We start from the raw sequence: 20,947 nt of genomic DNA, 5'->3' as shown, positions 1-20,947 counted from the left end.
GTTTTAATTTTAACATTTGAATTTGAATTTTATTTGTATGGAAATGTAGTGAGGCTCAATGGGATTCATTTTATCACTTTTTCATAAAAATGTTTTTGTTTAATTTTGTTGGTGAGGATAAAAATTTTCAATAGAAATAAAGAATTTATCCACCATTTTTTATAGGTGAGATCTTTCAAAGGTTCCTATTTGACTAAATGAATGCATGCTAATTTTATTAAAAGTAGTTCAATTTTATGTAGAACACAAAGTAAGTTTTTTTAAAAAAATTTAAAGTCATGAGAATTTTATAACATCTAAGTATTAATGAAGTCTTAGGAATTTTTAAAATTAGAATTAAATAAATTCATAAATAAATTTTCAAGGTTAATAAATTTTTATTAACTCTACCAAAATATTAAAAAAGACCTAAATTTTTTCAATATGAAAATTAATTAAATTCATAAATAATAAATAAAAATAAATGAAACAAAAAACATTAAAGTCACAAAATTCATAAAAATGAAATATGATAAATAATGAATAATAGATGAAAATATATATGATTAAAATAAAAAATTTATTTTACTCACAACACCTCCCACATTCTTTTACACATGTCAATATAGAATATAAAAATAGAGATTAAAATTTTCAAAGAATAAATTTTAAAGAAATTTATGATGATATTAAATAAAAAACTAATTTCCTTAAATTTGAATCGACGAAATATTTTATAATATTTTTAATAAATTATTTGTAATTGAATAATTTATTTACAATAAATTACAATTTTTATAATTTTTAATTAAAAAAAAGAAAAATACAATGTAGCGCGAGACCCATTCTTGTAAACTACAAATGCCTCCTGCTCTGCTAGGCTAATACACAGATTACCCAAAACAACCAAAATCCCATCGCCTTTGGGCTATGGCCTTCGGCCTTTGCTCCTTTGTATTGTATTGAATGCCGGAAGCCCGAATTTCACTCTCTTTCTCTTAGGTGAAGCAGCTATAAGTCTAAATTCACATGCATCTTCTTTACCCTCTCGAGGATATATAAATCATTGCTAGCTATAACAAAGTCATTCCTTTTCAAACCTCACAAGAAAACCGCCTAAAACCCCATTTTTTCCTTTCTCTTTCTCTCGTCTTTCTTTATTCTTCAAGAATCCTGCAAGAAAACCGTATCCCAAACAACAATAACATCAAGAATTCTAAAAGCCTTTCACTCAAAAAAGAAGGGAAAAGATCCAAAGAACCTCATGGCCTGTGAAGAAGAAGGTCATCCCAAGCTTCAATTTCCATTAGATTCGGAATCTTACAAGATTATTGATGAAATCGGGGCTGGCGTTAGTACCGTAGTTTACAAAGCCGAATGTGTTCCCATGAATTCAATCGTTGTTGCCATCAAAGCCATTGATCTTGATCAGTCCAAGGCTGATTTCGACAACATTCGACGTGAAAGCAACAACATGTCACTTCTTTCACACCACAACATCCTCAATGCTCATTGCTCCTTCACCGTTGACAGACGTCTCTGGGTGGTGATGCCATTTATGTCTGGCGGTTCTTTACAATCCATAATCTCATCTTCTATCCCCGACGGTTTATCAGAGCAATGCATTGCCATTGTTCTCAAAGAAACCCTCAATGCATTGTCATATCTTCACAACCAAGGGCATTTGCATAGAGATATAAAGGCTGGCAATATTTTGATGGACTCGATTGGGTGTGTTAAGCTTGCGGATTTTGGGTTTTCAGCTTCGACTTATGAGTCGAGTTCAGGTCACGAATCGTGTTCATCGACATCTTCATCACCGTTGGTTATTACTGATGAGTCGGGAACCCCATATTGGATGGCACCAGAGGTGATACACTCACATACAGGGTATAGTTTTAAGGCTGATATATGGTCTTTTGGTATAACCGCGCTAGAATTAGCCCATGGAAGGCCTCCTTTATCGCATCTACCTCCTTCAAAGTCTTTGATCATGAAGATTACCAAGCGGTTTAGATTTCCTGATTATGAAAATAATAGCAAGAAAGGTAAGACCAAAAACTTTTCAAAGGCCTTTAAAGATATGGTTGCTTCTTGTCTTGATCAAGATCCTGGGAAGCGACCCTCGGCAGAGAAGCTTTTGAAACATTCCTTTTTTAAGAGTTGCAAGGGTTTGGATTTTCTTGTCGAGCATGTGTTGCATGGATTGCCCAGTGTTGAAGAGCGGTTCAGGGCAAGCAAGATTCTTAGGGAGGGTGTTGATGTTGGAGTAGATTACGAAGATGTTGCTGGGGAATCAGGGTCTCAGGTTGTTAAACATAGAAGGATTAGTGGGTGGAACTTCAATGAAGATGGGTTCGAGCTTGAACCTGTATTCACCAGCGAGTCCAAAGACGATCCAATTGGGAAACAGGTTCGTTTTGGTGGCGAAACGATCATTCCAGTAAAGGCAGGTGACTCGGATGGATCAGGTAATCCTGGGGGATCAAATTTGAACTTACCAGAGGCTGAGTCAAGTTTGATTAGTTCACCAGGGGGTGTTGGGGAGGGGGGAAATGATGGTTCTCATTGTGAAGAAGAGTCTGGCATTGAGCAAATTGCAGGGAATGAGTCTGGAGTTGACAGTACTTTTAATGCAGAAACAGTAGTGGGTTACCTGATGACATTGAAAAAGAGTTTGGATGATCAAATGCAGAAGGTGACATATATGATTAGCCTGCTTGGAGGGGAAGTGATCAACAGGGAAGATCAATTGGTGCAGTTGATTGAGAAGTTGAGGTTGGAGTTGGAGCATGAAAGGCAAAAGAACTTTGAATTGGAGATGCAATTAGAGATTCTCAGAATGCAGACTTCTGGTCCATCCAACACTGATGAAAATAATTGAGGTTTACCCGTCCCAACTACAACATTTGCGAGTTGGTTGAAGATTTGGGACATTGAGTGAAATTTCAGTCTAGTTTTTTTTTTTGTGATTTGAGTCCACATAGTGTATCACAAATCACAAGTGCAAATATGTGCGCCTCAAGATAGTTGGGAATTAGGGACATGCCAAACAGGCTATATTTGATTTCATCTAATGGAAGAAATTGAAAGATTATGGATAATTTTGACATTCTTTATGCATAATTCTATGTTCTTTGATACCTGAAGAACGAGTTACAAGTCTCAGAATTTCCATTTCATATATAAATTATCAGTAAAAACTGGCTTATGCCCGAGCATACTAAACTTTTTGGGGTGAGAATCCAATTTAGTATCTTGCGTTCTCATTTAGTAGTTCTTTAGGTATTTACAATTCAAAATTTATGTTCAGGTAAAAACGTAGAATAATCAAATCTAAGGATGCATTCGACAAGAAGCTTACATACATAAGAATGTGGAGAAAGGTACATATAGCATTCGTTGTAGATAATTTGGTATCTCAATTGTAATATCATGATGAATGATTGGGAAAAGTGGTGGCCAATTTTTCACATCGAGAAAAACTCCACCTGTAACAAAAGAAGTAAAAACTCCTTTATTATGCTTTATTAGTCCCTTCTAACAATTAATCATTGATGCCAAGACCAACAGCCAGGGCTTTTTTTTTTTGGGAATAATCACATTTCTTTTTCAACCAAGAACTTGGGATTTCGAATTTAAGAATAAAATCAATTAGACTAGTCAAATACCCAGAAGAGAAAGACCTGCAGGACTAATAAAAATGTAATAGTAAATATAGGTTACCTCGTGCTAAAACTTCTCCTCATGCTAAAACCAAAAGGAACGAGATTTGAAATGTTTGTGGATGCATATAAGCTCAAAACTTACCACATATGAAAGGGGGCCCATCCCATATCATACAATCAACCGGCCGAGGTCAAGCCACCAAGCAGCCTTTTGACAAACAGTTAACATATATCACTATGAATTGAGGCAATATAAGGTATTAAAGTGCTATTTGAAGATTGGAACTAACAACTAAAAGGAAAAATTTTATGCTTCTATTATTATAATTATTAGGTTTTGTTTCCATCTAAAGATATTGCAAGCCAACATTTTTTCAATTGACAAGGCGGAGTAGAACCAAATTGATTAATGGAATATTTTTGAAAATAGTATCGCAGGCCATCCTACTATGCAAAATATCTCCTAGAAAGCCTTTGTCTGCCTCAAACATTAACCAACATTAATAGGAAAGTCAAAGACATGAAAACTGTTTGGAAGTAGAATTATACATATGGCTATAGGTTTTTTGAAAGCCTTACACATTTTCGACCATTGTAATATGCTATTCTCCCACTCATTACTGCAACTATCATTGCTCCAATTATCAATATTGAACCAAAAAAAGATTACTGCAATGAACAAAGCAAGAAAAGAGAAAATTTCACGTACAAACGCCTGAGATAAACAAAAAAGAGAAGCAATTATAGGAATCCTATTGCATTTGTGCTTTTTCACAACAGTGCTAGGTCATTCAGTTTAAATGAAGTTGAAACTTATATGTTATTCAGCTTCCTCTTTAAAGAATGGATATCATGTTAGATATTAAGAACAACCATGCCAGCTTATCAGCTGCTCATGGCATGTGTACATTTGACCTAATATGATCCTGCTGCTCAGTAACAAAAGTTGGCATAAAGCATTAGAAACAAAATTTTAAGGTCATAAATACTGAATTATACCTGGTTGCAAACAAAATTAAGTAGTGAAATATGATGGAAATGAATTCACAAGAGCAACTGCCATAAAAGGCTATTTATGCTTTACTTTTGCTATAGAGAGACCAAGTCAACCATGATTCCAGTCTAAGCAGGTGATGAATATCCAATCTGGAGAAAATCTTGCCATATTAGTTCATTTTTGTAAGACAAAGGACAGCATTACCATAGCTTAATTTTAATATTTTTTTTCTTAAGTATTGTTACTTTTCAAATATGAACATAGAACACTCCAAGCACCGTTTCTGTAGATTTAAGGTCCAAATTTGCCATTCAATATGTTGCGCCTGAAGCAATAATCACAATAATACAGAAGCAATAGACAACAATCAATAATAAAAAATGCAAGAAAAATAAAGCACACCAAGATTTACGTGAAAAATCCTTCAATGTAAAGGGAAAAAATCATGGACCACCAGAAAAATCTTCACTATCAAATAATAGGTATACAAAGTTCTTCTTTAGCTAAAACTAGAGCTAATCAACAACTAGAGAAACAATTGGAGAAATCTCACCAAATAAGTGACTCAACAAATACACCCTTGATTTGTTCTAAGAGAGCTTCAAACCCGATCTTCACCGTTCAGAATGTAGAACTCTGAATCATAAACCTTCTAACAAGGTTCCAACTCAATCGGACCACGGATTGACTTCCGTTCAACCAACTCTCCCTTTTCCCTTTTCTCTCTGCTTTTTCTGGCTTTTTTTCTTTCTCTACGTGGTTTTCGACACACACTTAAAACAATTCTACCTATTTTTCATTAAGTAACTAGGGCTCTGGGTAAAACGAAAGATTAAGGCCTATGGCCTTTACTTGGTCCAAAACCACTTACATGGGGCTGGATCCCATTTTCCTAACAATCTCCCCCTCTAGCCCCATTAGGAAGAGATTCATCACCATAACAGTTTCATTTTGAACTTACCTTGGTTAGGGAACTCATTTCGGCCAAGTTACTGCAAAGCTCAAGCTTTTCCCTGAAAAGTATCTTAGTCAACATATCTGCTACATTCTTATCAATATGGACTTTTTTCAACAGCATCTGTTGTTCTTCAATCACTAAACGTAACCAATGATATCTAACATTAATGTGCTTTGTTCTAACATGGTACATGGCATTCTTACTCAAATCTAAAGCACTCTGGCTATCACAAAATATCACATACTCTTTCTGATTCAACCTAAATTCAAGAAGAAAATGTTTCATCCAAAGCATTTCTTTACATGCTTTGGTTGCTACAATATACTCAGCCTCTGTAGTTGACAAAGCAATGCACTTCTGCAATTTAGATTGCCAAGATACAGCTCCCCCTGTAAAAGTGAACAAATACCCTGAAGTAGATTTCTTACCATCAAGATCGCCTAACATGTCAGCATCCGTAAACCTTTCTAGAACTGATTGTGAAACTTCATAAGTCAAGCACGTTTTTTAGGTACCCTTCAAATATCTAAAATCTATTTTATTGTTTCTCAGTGAATCTTTTTCGGATTAGAAAGAAATCTACTCACTACACTAACTGCATGAGCAATGTCAGGCCTTGTATAAACCATAAGATACATTAAAAAATTGACTGCAAAAGAATAAGGAATACTAGACATAGCTAGTTGCTCTTCCTTAGACACTGAACAAGATTTCTTACTTAGATGAAAATGGTTGGTAAGTGGACTGCTAACTGATTTAGCATGTTGTATGTTGAATCTACCAAACACTCGTTCAACATACTTTCTCTGTGACAACCATAGCTTTTCAGCTCTCTTATCTCGAATGATGTCCATACCAAAAATCTACTTTACTGGACCTAAATCTTTGATATCAAAGGACTTAGACAATTATTCTTTCAACCTGCAAACCATACTAGCATCTTATCCTACAATCAACATATCATCAATATATAATAATAGAAAAATGAAGTTACCATTAGAAAATTGTTTAACATACACACAAGAATCCACTGTTGTTCTTTTATAGTTATGACTCACCATAAAATAAATCAAACTTCTTGTACCATTATCGCGGAGCTTGTTTCAAGCCATACAAGCTTTTTTTCAATTTACAAACTAAGTGCTCTTTCCTTTTCACTTCAAAACCCTCAGGCTGATTCATATAAGTGTCCTCATGTAAATCACCATGCAAAAATGCAGTTTTAACATCAAGTTGCTCAAGCTCAAGATTTAAACTAATTATTATCCCAGTACCACTCGAATAGAACTCATCTTTACAACTGAAGCAAAAATCCCATCAAAATCGATGTTTAGTTTTTGAGAAAAACCTTTTTCTACAAATCGAGCTTTGTACCTCACTAGTTTTCACCATCCTTTTTCAACTTGAACACCTATTTATTCTTTAGTGGCCTCTTCCCTATTAAAAGTTTAACAAGATCATAAGTACCATTTTTTCGTAATGACCCCATCTCTTTTTTCATTACTTTTAACCAGTGCTTTCTATCCGGAGTAGTCTGCACATCTTAGAAGCTTTCTAGCTCCTTTTCACTGGTAACTAAAATAAAATCTAAACTTAGATACCTAGTAGATGGCTTACACTCTCTAGTAAATCTCTTAGGCTGAGACTCTACATCACTTGATGCCAAAGATAGCTCCCCCTGCTCAACACTCTCAGGTAGAAAGAATTACTCCCCCTACTAAAAACTAATTGTATTTGGCTCATCACCAATTGTGGCTGGCTCATTCATGTTCCCAAGTTCTGTTTCTTGCTCATTTCCATCATCTGTGGCTCTTTCCTATGAAATTCCTATCGGTGTTGAAACATCACACTTAACAGTAACCCATGTAGTCTTTTCATTTTTTTTCAAGTCTGCTATGATTTTTTTTTTCATGAAAGATCACATCTCTACTTCTGATTGTCTTTTTCTTTACTGGATCTCATACCCTGTAACCAAATTTTTCATCACCATATCCTACAAACACACACTGTGTGGCTTTACTGTCAAGCTTTGATCTCTACTCTTTCGATATATGTATGAATGTTTTACATCCAAAAATTTTCAAGTGAGAGTATGAAGTATCTTTTTCTGTTCACACTCTTTCTGGAATGTCAAAGCCCAAAAAAACTAATGGTGATATGTTAAGTAAATAACAAGCCGTGTTAACTGCTTCACCCCATAATGGCTTTGATAATTTTATCATCCTCAATATACATCTGACTTTTTTTATAATGGTACGATTCATTCTTTTAACTATACTATTATACTACGGTGTTTCAAGTTCTATCATCTCATGCCTAATCCCATGCTTTGAACAATATTCTTCAAAGCCTTTAGATGTGTATTTCCCATCATTATCAGTTCAAATACACTTTAAGGGTAACCCTATCATCCTTTCAACCATGGCATGAAATTTTTAAAAATACTGTAGTATCTGACTTTTGTATTTCAACATATACACCCAAGTCTTACGTGAAGCATCATCGATAAAAGTAACAAAATATCTGCTACCACCTAATGACTCAGCCTCAATGGGATCACATACGTCAGAATAAATTAATTCCAATCCATTTTCTTTTCTCTGAAAACTTTTACGAAAAAAAACTCTATGATGCTTATCAAACAAACAATAATCACATGAATCGAGAGACATACCTTTGGTCAAGGGAATAAGAGACTGCCTTACTAAAATCTGTAACCCCTTTTCACTCATGTGTGCCAACCTCTTGTGCCACAAGTTTGCTGAAGCATCATTTTCAACGATATTTACCCGATTACTGTTCAATTGCATCCATGTCTTATACATTGTGCAGCATAGTTTTCTCCTTACAACTATCATAAATCCTTTGAGAAGCTTTCACTGTCCATTCTTTTATCGGCTTTCATATCCCTTCTTATCAAAGACATTAATAGCAAGCAAGTTCATTCTCATATCTAGAATATGTCTGACATCCCTCAAAGTTAACATGCAGCCTATACTAGTTTGTACAACAATATCACTAATCTCAATAATCTATGACACACTCTTGTTTCTCATCTTGGTACAACCAAAGTCTCCTACTTTGTAAGTTGTAAACAACTCTCTCTTAGGAACACAATGATATGTTACTCCTGTGTCAACTATCCACTCAATACCGGGATCACTAACATGATTACAATCACCATGTGTACAAATCAAAGTAACTGAATCACTATCTAAATTCACTGCTGCAATATTACCATCATCTGAACTCTTACTTTTCTTATTTTTTTGCTCTTGCTTCAAGATTTTACAGTTTCATTTTATATGACCTGCCTTACTACAACAGAAACACTTCACTTACCTTTAGACTTGGATCTATGTTTAGACTTACCATGACCTTTTGAGTCCTGATATCTGTCGATGTTTTTACCCCTGTTCTCTGTGACAAGAGCTTGATTCTCAAGGTCTACATCTTTTCATCTTATTCTTCATTAAGCATATTATCCTTTACCATCTCTGATGTCACCTTATAATCATGAGCTGAATTAAGAACAGTCACAACTAGAGTATTCCAGCTGTCTGACAACAAACCTAAAAAAAATAATATTTTCATTTCATCATCCATCTTAAGCTCCATAATAGTCATCCGATTAAATATATCTTAAAAATCACTCAAATGCTCTGTAACAGATTGTCCATCCTTGTACTGTAAAGTTGTAAATTTTTTAACAAGCATAACCTTATTCATACATATTTTTCTCTTATACAATGCTGCCAATTTTTTTTAAACAATGTGAGCATCTGACTCTTGTGCTACATGATGGAACATGCTAATATCAACCCATTTTTTTATTATAGCCAACGTCTTTCTACCTAGCTTATTTCAACTTTCATCTTTCATATTTGTTGGTTTAGTTGAATCACCCAATACTGGCTTACATAAATCTTTACAGTATAGATGATCCTCTATCATAAGCTTTCAAATTGAATAATTCGATGCTGTCAATTTTATCATGGAACCTATATCACCCTCCATGATCTCAAATAAAATTTACTTCTATCCTGAGTTACTTTTGTATCGATGTTTTAAAATAACCCTCACTCTGATACCACTTGTTGCCCCTAAAGTAATAATTATAATAATACAGAAGTAATAGACAACAATTAATAATAAAAAATATAAAAAAAATAAAGCACACTAAGATTTACGTGAAAAACCCTTCAGTGTAAAGGAAAAATACCACGGACCATCAAAAAAATCTTCACTATCAAATAATAGGTATACAAAGTTCTTCTCTAGCTAAAACTAGAACTAATCAACAACTAGAGAAATAATTGGAGAAATTTTACCAAATAAGTGACTCAATAAATACACCCTGGATTTGTTCCTAGAGAGCTTCAAACTCGATCTTCATCATTCAGAATGTAGAACTCTGAATCATAAACTTCTTGACAAGGTTTCAACTCAATCAGACCATGGATCGACTTTTGTTCAACCAACTCTCCCTTTTTTTTTTCTATCTATTTTTCCTAGCTTTTTTTCTTTCTCTACTTGGTTTTTGACACACACTTAAAACAACCTCATCTCATTTTTATTAAGTAGCTAGGGCTCTATGTAAAATGAAAGATCAAGGCTCATGGCCTTTACTTGGTCCAAAACCACTTACATGAGGCTAGACCCCATTTTCCTAACACAATAATCATTACGGCACCTCAAGTTCAATTATGCTTACTATAAGGCCAATTGTATAGTTTTTTTTTTATGATTGCCTATCTACGTAACAAAAAAAACCACACAAAACTCGTTTAAGAATGAAATTGTTAAACTCCAATATTAAATTCAAGTATCAACCATTCATACTTCATTTTTCATCATAATATTTAAATCATTTCAAAAGAGAAAAAAAAAACAAATTATAAAAAAAAGCTACAACCTAAACCAATAAACGTAAAATTGACTACCACATTGATAGAATTATAGCCACAACCATCAAAAACAATACTGACCACAATAACATCAGCTCAAAACCTACAAAGCAACATGTATAAAAAAAAAAATAAAACATAAAGCTAATAACTTCCATCAATTCACAACTCACAATGCAATTAAAGTAAAATTTTATAAAAAATAAATAAATAAAAAATTACTACTGATGTAAATAATCTTATCAACACCCTTGGATTTAAACTCTTCCGCTTTCTCGATGAACCCAAGCACATGTTTCAAGCTGTGTCACACCAAAATCAAAACCCTTTATGAAAATATCTACTAAAAATATAATCGGTCCCTTTACCTAAAGCAAATGGTTAAAACATGAGAGAAAAAAGAAATTTGTTACCTGCAAGTAGGGGAAAAGGCACCGGGAATGCTGAAAATGATAACCTTTTGTTAAGAAAATAGAGTCCAGCCACATGTAATTGGTTTTGGGTCAATCAAAGGCCATGGGCTTTGGTTTTTTTTTTTACACAGAGTTCTAGCTACTTAATAAAAAGAAGTGGGATTATTTTAAGGTGGTGTCGAAAACCAAGAAGAAAAAAGAAAAAAGTTAGGAAAAGTAGAGAGAAAAATGAGAAAGGAAAGTCGGTTGAATGGAAGTCGATCCATGGTCCGATTGAGCTAAAACTTTGTCAGCAGGTTTATGATTCAGAGTTCTACATTCTTAATGGTGAAAATTAGGTTTGAAGCTCTTTAGAAATAAATTTAAGGTGTATTTGTTGAGTTACCTATTTGGTGAGATTTCTTCAATTATCTCTCTATAGTTATTGATTAGCTTTAGTTTTAACTAAAGAAGAACATTGTATATCCATTATTTGATAGTGAAGATTTTTTTGGTGGTCTGTGATTTTTTCCTCTATTCTGGAGGGTTTTTCATGTAAATCTTAGTGTGCTTTATTTTTTGTGTTGTTAATTATTGATTGTTATTTATTATTATAGGTTATTACGACATATTGCTTTTGCATTATTGTGTTTATTACTTCAGGCCCAATAAGTGGTATCCGAGCGAAGATTTATTTTGAGAAATCGATACAAAAGTAACTTAAGATAGAAGTAAATTTTGTTTGATATCATGGAAGGCGATACAGGTTCTATAATACAATTGACATCATCAAATTATTCGATTTAAAAGTCTATGATGGAGGATCATTTATACTGTAAAGATTTGTATGAATTACTATTGAGTGATTTGGCTAAACCAGCAGATATGAAAGATGAAAGCTGAAAGAAGTTAGGTAAAAAAAACACTGGTTACAATCAAAAAATAGGTTGATATCAGCGTGTTCCATCATCTAGTGTAGGAAGCAAATACCCACACTATTTGGGAAAAATTGGTAGCATTGTATGAGAGAAAAATAAGTATGAATAAAATTATGCTTGTTGAAAAGCTTGTAACTTTATAGTACAATGAGGACGATCGATTACAGAGCACTTGAGTGATTTTCAAGAAATATTTAATCGAATGACTACTATATAGCTTAAGATGGATGATGAAATGAATGCATTATTTCTTTTGGATTCATTGCCAGACAATTGGAATACTCTAGTTATGACTATTCTTAATTCAGTTCCTGATTACGTGGTGACATTGGAAATGGTAAATGATAGTATATTTAATGAAGAAACAATACGAAAAGATATAGACCCTAAGAATCAAGCTCTAGTCACAAAGAACAAAGATAGAAACATCGATAGAAGTCAAAACTCAAAAGGTCATAGTAAGTCTAAACATAAATCCAAGTTCAAAGATAAAGTGAAGTGTTTCTATTATGGTAAAACAGTTTATATAAAATGACATTATAAAATCTTGAAGCATGAGCAAAAAGATAAGAACAATAAGAGTTTAGATGATAATAATGTTGCAGTAGTGAATTCAAATAATGATTCAATTACTTTGATTTGTACACATGATGATTGTAATTAGGTTGGTGATCCCGACATTGAGTGGATAGTTGACATAGGAGCAATATATCATTGTATTCTTAAAAAAGAGTTGTTTATAACTTACAAAGCAGGAGAATTTGATTGCACCAAGATGGAAAACAAGAGTGTCATAGATTATTGAGATTGGTGATATTATTATACAAACTAGTACAGGCTGTATATTGATTTTGAGGGATGTCAAACATATTTTGGATATAAGAATGAACTTGCTTGCTATTAATAACCTTGATAAAAAGGGATATAAGAGCCAATTAAAGAATGGATAGTGAAAGCTTTTCAAAAGATCTATGATAGTTACAAAAAGAAAACTATGCTACATAATGTATAAGACATGGATAATGACAATCAAGTAAGTGTCATTGAGGATGATGCTTCAGCAAACTTGTGGCATAAAAGGCTCGCACACATGAGCGAGAAGGGGTTACAGGTTTTGGTAAGGTAGTTTCTCATTCCCTTGACCAAAGATATGTCTCTCAATTTATGTGATCATTATTTGTTTGGTAAACATCGTAGAATTTCTTTTCATAAGAGTTCTAAAAAAAATAAATTAGAATTGATTTATTCTAATGTATGTGGTCCATTGAGGTTGAGTCATTAGGTGGTAGTAGGTATTTTGTTACTTTTATTAATAATGCTTTACGTAAAACTTGGATGTATATGTTGAAATATAAAAGTTATGTACTACAATATTTTCAAAAATTTTATGTTATAGTAGAAAGGATAATAGAGTTATCATTGAAGTGTTTTCAGACTGATAATGTTATAGAATACACATCTAAAGACTTTGAAGAATACTATCCAAAGTATGAGATCAGGCATGAGATGACAGAACTTAGAACATCGTAGCATAATGGTGTAGTTGAAAGGATGAATCGTACCATTATGGAAAAAGTCAAATGTATATTGAAGATGATAAAATTACCAAAACTATTCTGGGATGAAGCAGCCAACACAGCTTATTATTTGCTTAACAAATCACCATCAGCTCGTTTAGGCTTTGACATTTTAAAAAGAGTATGGACAGCGAAAGATGCTTCATACTCTCATTTGAAAATTTTTGGATGTAAAGCATTCATGCATATGCCGAAACAACAGAGGTCAAAGCTTGATAGTAAAGCTATAGAATATGTGTTTGTAGGATATGGTGATAAGAAATTTAGCTACAGGATATGGGATCCAGTGAAGAGAAAGACAGTCAAAAGCAAAAATATGGTCTTTCATGAAAATAAACCAGAACAAACCTTGAAAAAAATAAAAAGACTATACGGATTATTGTTGAGTGTGATGTTTCAATACTGACATTCCATAGGAAATAGTCACAAATGATGAAAATAAACAAAAAATAAAATTTGGAGATATGAATAAGCCAATCACAGTTAGTGATAAGTCAGATACAATCAATTTTGAACGGGGAGAGCAATCCTCTTTACCTGAGAGTGTTAAGCAAGGGAAGCTACCTTTAGCATCAAGTGATGTAGAGTCTCAGCCTAAGAAATCTATTAAAGAGCGCATGCCATCTACCAGGTATCTAAGTTTAGATTTTATTTTAGTTATCAATGAAAGGGAGTCAGAGAGCTTTCAAGATATATAGGCTACTATGGATAGAGAGCACTAGTTAAAAGTAATGAAAGAAGAGATTGAGTCATTATGAAAAAATGGTACTTATAATCTTGTTAAACTTTTAAAAGGAAAGAGGTCGTTGAAGAATAAATAGGTATTCAAGTTGAAAAAAGATGATGACAAACTAGTGAGGTACAAAGCTCGTTTGATGATAAAAAGTTTTTCTAAAAAACTAGGCATCGATTTTGATGATGTCTTTACTCCAGTTGTGACGATGAGTTCCATTTGAGTGGTATTGGGATTAGCAGTTAGTTTAAATCTTGAGCTTGAGTAACTTGATATTAAAACTACGTTCTTGCATGGTGACTTGCAGGAGGATATTTATATGAATTAGCCTAAGGGTTTTGAGGTGAAAAGGAAAGAGCACTTAGTTTGCAAATTGAAAAAAAACTTATATGGCTTGATTCCACGATAGTGGTATAAGAAGTTTGATTCTTTTATGGTGAGTCACAGCTATAAAATAACGACAACAAATTCTTGTATGTAAGTCAAAAAATTTCTTGATGGTAACTTCATTATTCTTTTATTATATGTTGATGATATGTTGATTATGAGATAAGATGTTAGTATGGTTTACAAGTTGAAAGAACAATTATCTAAGTCCTTTGACATAAAAGATTTAGGTCTAGTAAAGTAAATTCTCAGTATGGACATTATCTGAGATAGGAGAGCTAAAAAGCTGTGGTTGTCACAAGAAAAGTATGTTGAAAGAGTGCTCAGTAGATTCAACAAGCAACATGCTAAATAAGTTAGTAGTTCACTTGCCAACCATTTTTATTTAAGTAAAAAATCTTATTCGATGTCTAAGAAAGAGCAACTAGCTATGTCTAGTATTTCTTATTCTTCTGCAGTCGATTCTTTAATATATCTTATGGTTAGTACACGGCCTGACATTACTCATGCAGTTGGTGTAGTGAGCAGATTTCTTTCTAATCCAAGAAAGGTTCACTAGGAAGCTGTGAAATAGATTTTTAGATATTTGAAGGGTACCTAAAAAATGTGCTTGAGTTATGGAGTTTCACAACCAGTTCTAAAAGAGTTTACTGATGCTAACATGGCAAGTGATCTTGATGGTAAAAAATTTACTTCAAGACATTTATTCATTTTTACAGAAAGAGCTGTGTCTTAGTAGTCTAAGTTACAGAAGTGTGTTGCTTTATCAACTACAAAGGTTGAGTATATTGCAGCAACTGAAACAGGTAAAAAAATGCTTTGGATGAAACGTTTTCTTCTTGAATTAGGGTTGAATCAGAAAGAGTATGTGATGTTTTATGATAGCCAGAGTGCTTTAGATTTGAGTAAGAATGCCATATACCATGCAAGAACAAAACACATTGATGTTAGATATCATTGGTTACGTTCAATGATTGAAAAATAGCAGATGTTATTGAAAAAAATTCATACTAATGAAAATGTAACAGATATGTTGACTAAAACACTTCCCAGGGAGAACTTGAGCTCTATAATAACTTGATCAGAATGAGTTCCTTAGCCAAGGTAAGTTCCAAATGAAACTGCTATGGTGATGAATCTTCTTCTAATGGGGCTAGAGGGGGAGATTGTTAGAAAAATGAGGTCCAGTCCCATGTAATTGGTTTTAGGCCAATCAAAGGTCATAGGCTTTGGTCTTTCTTTTTACACAAAGCCCTAGCTACTTAATAAAAAAAGGTGGAGTTGTTTTAAGATGGTGTCAAAAACCAAGAAGAAAAAAAGAAGGAAAGCCAAAAAAAATAAAGAGAGAAAAAAGAAGGAAGAATTGGTTGAACAGAAGTCAATCTATTGTCTGATTAAATTGAAACTTTGTCAGCAAGTTTATGATTCAGAGTTCTACATTCTGAATGATGAAAATCGGGTTTGAAGCTCTCTAGGAACAAATCTAAGATGTATTTGTTGAGTCACCTATTTGGTAAAATTTCTCCAATTGTCTCTCTCTAGTTGTTGATTAGTTCTAGTTTTAGCTAGAGAAGAACATTACATATCCATTATTTGATAGTAAAGATTTTCTGGTGATCCGTGATTTTTCCCTTTATTCTGAAGAGTTTTTCACGTAAATCTTGATGTGCTTCATTTTTTCTGCGTTGTTAGTTGTTGATTGTTGTCTACTACTGGGATTATTACGATATATTACTTCTGTGTTATTGTGTTTATTGCTTCGGCCCAACATCTTTTTACAGGCGACGAGGTAGTGTATAGACACCTGCTGGAGAAAGAAACATCCCGTAGCACTTCGCCAATAGCAATTGAAGCCATTGGATATGTGAGGTAGTTGAGACAATTGATCGGGTAATGATAGATGAAGGTAGAAGGTATCACATATAAAACCACATACACCATTAGCACCGATGGAAAGTAAAAATGTGATAGCTTCAGCTTTAGAGAAGCTTATAAAGAATGCATTTTCCAATAGTTACCATTCAATTTTTCTTTTTTTTTTTTAATAGAGGGTAAAACCCTGTAGGGAAGATGAGACTTCATTCAAAGCTAAGTCGTTATATCTTCTTAAAGACTTACGTGACTACTAGGTCATGAAGCAAAAGACAATTTTTCTATTTTTCATTGCTTAGGTCTCCCTTCAATATAGATTAGGGACAACTTTTATATATAGTATAGATTGGATGGGCATAACCCATGAAAATGGAAAAAAGTCTTGTATTTATATTATTTATTGTATTTATATATCTTATTCTTTATTCTATATATCTATTGGATAAACAATAATAATTATTATTTATATTTAAACATTCAACTCTTTAACTTAGGTTTACTTATTATAAATAATTTTTAATTTAAAATGACTAATTTATTATTACTATATTTTCACAAATATGTAGATCTAAATTTAACATATATATGAGTATTATAATAATTAAAACCGAATTAACAAATATTTAATTGTGACCTTTTTCTTTTTTTTTTTTTTCAACCAATTTTTTTCATATTATATATTTTATACTTTTTTTTTTAAAATTGTTACGTTCAAAAAAATATAAATGCTTAATATATTCTTTTTGTTATTTATATTTACATATTAACATACTTATAATTGTAATTGTTTTTATATATGTTGCATTTAAAAATTTCTTTATTAGTAGATTTGATATATTTTGGGAAAAATAAAAATAATTTATTGTTATAAAATATTACTTTATGCAAATATTTGAGAATATTGACTGCTTTTCAAAGATAAAATGATTTTTAAATGAGGTTTTTAATGAAATAGTTAATGGATGACTAATGGAAAAACATACTTGTCTTGTGAAATTAAAAATTTTAGAATAAATTGTCTATTCTTTAAATTAAAAAATTTATGTTGAATTATCCTCGTAACTAAAAGATGGAAATTACCTTATTCTTTAACAAGAGGTAAGATTTATCTAATTTATACTACAATAGATTAAAAAATGCATAAGAAATTCAAATGTTGACAGTTATCAAGTTTATTATAGGCTAGATATTTATTCGGCTTTTAATTTTAACATTTGAATTTGAATTTTATTTGTATGGAAATGTAGTGAGGCTCAATGGGATTCATTTTATCACTTTTTCATAAAAATGTTTTTGTTTAATTTTGTTGGTGAGGATAAAAAGTTTCCATAGAAATAAAGAATTTATCCGCCATTTTTTATAGGTGAGATCTTTCAAAGGGTCCTATTTGACTAAATGAAGGCATGCTAATTTTATTAAAAGTAGTTCAATTTTATGTAGAACACAAAGTAAATTTTTTAAAAAAAATTTAAAGTCATGAGAATTTTATAAAATTCATCTAAGTATTAATGAAGTCTTAGGAATTTTTAAAATTAGAATTAAATAAATTCATAAATAAATTTTTTTTAAGGTTAATAAATTTTTATTAACTCTACCAAAATATTAAAAAAGTCTTAAATTTTTCAATATGAAAATTAATTAACTTCATAAATAATAAATTAAAATAAATGAAACAAATTTAAAGTCACAAAATTCATAAAAATGAAATATGATAAATAACGAATAATAGATGAAAATATATATGATTAAAATAAAAAATTTATTTTACTCACAAAACCTTCCACATTCTTTTACACATGTCAATATAGAATATAAAAATAGAGATTAAAATTTTCAAAGAATAAATTTTAAAGAAATTTATGATGATATTAAATAAAAAACTAATTTCCTTAAATTTGAATCGACGAAATATTTTATAATATTTTTAATAAATTATTTGTAATTGAATAATTTATATATAATAAATTACAATTTTTAAAATTTTTAATTAAAAAAAAAAAAAAGGAAAAATACAATGTAGCGCGAGACCCATTCTTGTAAACTACAAAATGCCTCCTGCTCTGCTAGGCTAATACACAGATTACCCAAAACGACCAAAATCCCATCGCCTTTGGGCTATGGCCTTCGGCCTTTGCTCCTTTGTATTGCATTGAATGCCGGAAGCCTGAATTTCACTCTCTTTCTCTTAGGTGAAGCAGCTATAAATCTAAATTCACATGCATCTTCTTTACCCTCTCGAGGATATATAAATCATTGCTAGCTATAACAAAGCCATTCCTTTTCAAACCTCACAAGAAAACCGCCTAAAACCCCATTTTTTCCTTTCTCTTTCTCTCGTCTTTCTTTATTCTTCAAGAATCCTGCAAGAAAACCGTATCCCAAACAACAACAACATCAAGAATTCTCAAAGCCTTTCACTCAAAAAAGAAGGGAAAAGATCCAAAGAACCTCATGGCCTGTGAAGAAGAAGGTCATCCCAAGCTTCAATTTCCATTAGATTCGGAGTCTTACAAGATTATTGATGAAATCGGGGCTGGTGTTAGTGCCGTAGTTTACAAAGCCGAATGTGTTCCCATGAATTCAATTGTTGTTGCCATCAAAGCCATTGATCTTGATCAGTCCAAGGCTGATTTCGACAACATTCGACGTGAAAGCAACAACATGTCACTTCTTTCACACCACAACATCCTCAATGCTCATTGCTCCTTCGCCGTTGACAGACGCCTCTGGGTGGTGATGCCATTTATGTCTGGCGGTTCTTTACAATCCATAATCTCATCTTCTTTCCCCGACGGTTTATCAGAGCAATGCATTGCCATTGTTCTCAAAGAAACCCTCAATGCATTGTCATATCTTCACAACCAAGGGCATTTGCATAGAGATATAAAGGCTGGCAATATTTTGATGGACTCGATTGGGTGTGTTAAGCTTGCGGATTTTGGGTTTTCAGCTTCGACTTATGAGTCGAGTTCAGGTCACGAATCGTGTTCATCAACATCTTCATCACCGTTGGTTATTACTGATGAGTCGGGAACCCCATATTGGATGGCACCAGAGGTGATACACTCACATACAGGGTATAGTTTTAAGGCTGATATATGGTCTTTTGGTATAACCGCGCTAGAATTAGCCCATGGAAGGCCTCCTTTATCGCATCTACCTCCTTCAAAGTCTTTGATCATGAAGATTACCAAGCGGTTTAGATTTCCTGATAATGAAAATAATAGCAAGAAAGGTAAGACCAAAAACTTTTCAAAGGCTTTTAAAGATATGGTTGCTTCTTGTCTTGATCAAGATCCTGGGAAGCGACCCTCGTCAGAGAAGCTTTTGAAACATTCCTTTTTTAAGAGTTGCAAAGGTTTGGATTTTCTTGTCGAGCATGTGTTGCATGGATTGCCCAGTGTTGAAGAGCGGTTCAGGGTAAGCAAGATTCTTAGGGAGGGTGTTGATGTTGGAGTAGATTATGAAGATGTTGATGGGGAATCAGGGTCTCAGCTTGTTAAACATAGAAGGATTAGTGGGTGGAACTTCAATGAAGATGGGTTCGAGCTTGACCCTGTATTCACCAGCGAGTCCAAAGACGATCCAATTGGGAAACAGGTTCGTTTTGGTGGCGAAACGATCATTCCAGTAAAGGTAGGTGACTCGGATGGATCGGGTAATCCTGGGGGATCAAATTTGAATTTACCAGAGGCTGAGTCAAGTTTGATTAGTTCACCAGGGGGTGTTGGGGAGGGGGGAAATGATGGTTCTTATGGTGAAGAAGAGTCTGGCATTGAGCGTATTGCAGGGAATGAGTCTGGAGTTGACAGTACTTTTAATGCAGAAACAGTAGTGGGTTACCTGATGACATTGAAAAAGAGTTTGGATGATCAAATGCAGAAGGTGACATATATGATTAGCCTGCTTGGAGGGGAAGTGATCAACAGGGAAGATCAATTGGTGCAGTTGATTGAGAAGTTGAGGTTGGAGTTGGAGCATGAAAGGCAAAAGAACTTTGAATTGGAGATGCAATTAGAGATGCTCAGAATGCAGACTTCTGGTCCATCCAACACTGATGAAAATAATTGAGGCTTACCCGTCCCAACTACAACATTTGCGAGTTGGTTGAAGATTTGGAACATTGAGTGAAATTTCAGTCAAGTTTTTTTTTTGTGATTTGAGTCCACATACTGTATCACAAATCACTAGTGCAAATATGTGCGCCTTAAGATAGTTGGGAATTAGGGACATGCCAAATAGGCTATATTTGATTTCATCTAATGGAAGAAATTGAAAGATTATGGATAATTTTGACATTCTTTATGCATAATTCTATGTTCTTTGATACCTGAAGAACGAGCTAAAAGTCTCAGAATTTTTATTTCATATATAAATTATCAGTAAAAACTGGTTTATGCCCAAGCATACTAAACTTTTTGGGGTGAGAATCCAATTTAGTATCTTGCGTTCTCATGCTGATGACCCGAAACATACATGATGGCCATTGGTCTATTCTCTATAGTCCACTGAATCGGGCTTAGACCTAGAAAGGCTAAA

General features: G+C 33.1%; 1 protein-coding gene and 1 pseudogene across 1 annotated transcript; both read left to right on the top strand.

Annotated features, from left to right (window-relative positions):
* Nucleotides 1–961: 961 nt before the first annotated feature.
* LOC149514222 (serine/threonine-protein kinase BLUS1 pseudogene) lies at nucleotides 962–2,908 on the top strand (annotated as a pseudogene).
* A 15,712-nt stretch (nucleotides 2,909–18,620) lies between these two features.
* On the top strand, nucleotides 18,621–20,607 carry LOC111298515 (serine/threonine-protein kinase BLUS1-like). Its single transcript, XM_089744999.1, has 2 exons — nucleotides 18,621–20,132; nucleotides 20,199–20,607. Exons 1-2 carry the CDS (start codon nucleotides 18,860–18,862, stop codon nucleotides 20,477–20,479), a joined length of 1,554 nt encoding a protein of 517 aa, XP_089601125.1. The 5' UTR covers nucleotides 18,621–18,859; the 3' UTR covers nucleotides 20,480–20,607.
* Nucleotides 20,608–20,947: the final 340 nt, after the last annotated feature.

This window comes from Durio zibethinus, chromosome 16 (genome assembly GCF_047325235.1).
Source record: "Durio zibethinus cultivar Kanyao isolate XHJ-2024 chromosome 16, ASM4732523v1, whole genome shotgun sequence".
Taxonomy (NCBI): Eukaryota; Viridiplantae; Streptophyta; class Magnoliopsida; order Malvales; family Malvaceae; genus Durio; species Durio zibethinus.
The sequence above is the reverse complement of the archived record's forward strand: the minus strand, read 5'-3'. Positions and strand labels throughout refer to the sequence as shown.

Excerpts from the sequence above, each read along its gene's own strand:
- LOC111298515 (XM_089744999.1), top strand. The coding sequence starts at position 18,860 with ATGGCCTGTGAAGAAGAAGGTCATCCCAAGCTTCAATTTCCATTAGAT. Across the intron at positions 20,133-20,198 it reads TTTGATTAGTTCACCAGGGG|GGAATGAGTCTGGAGTTGAC; the intron begins GTGTTGGGGAGG and ends AGCGTATTGCAG.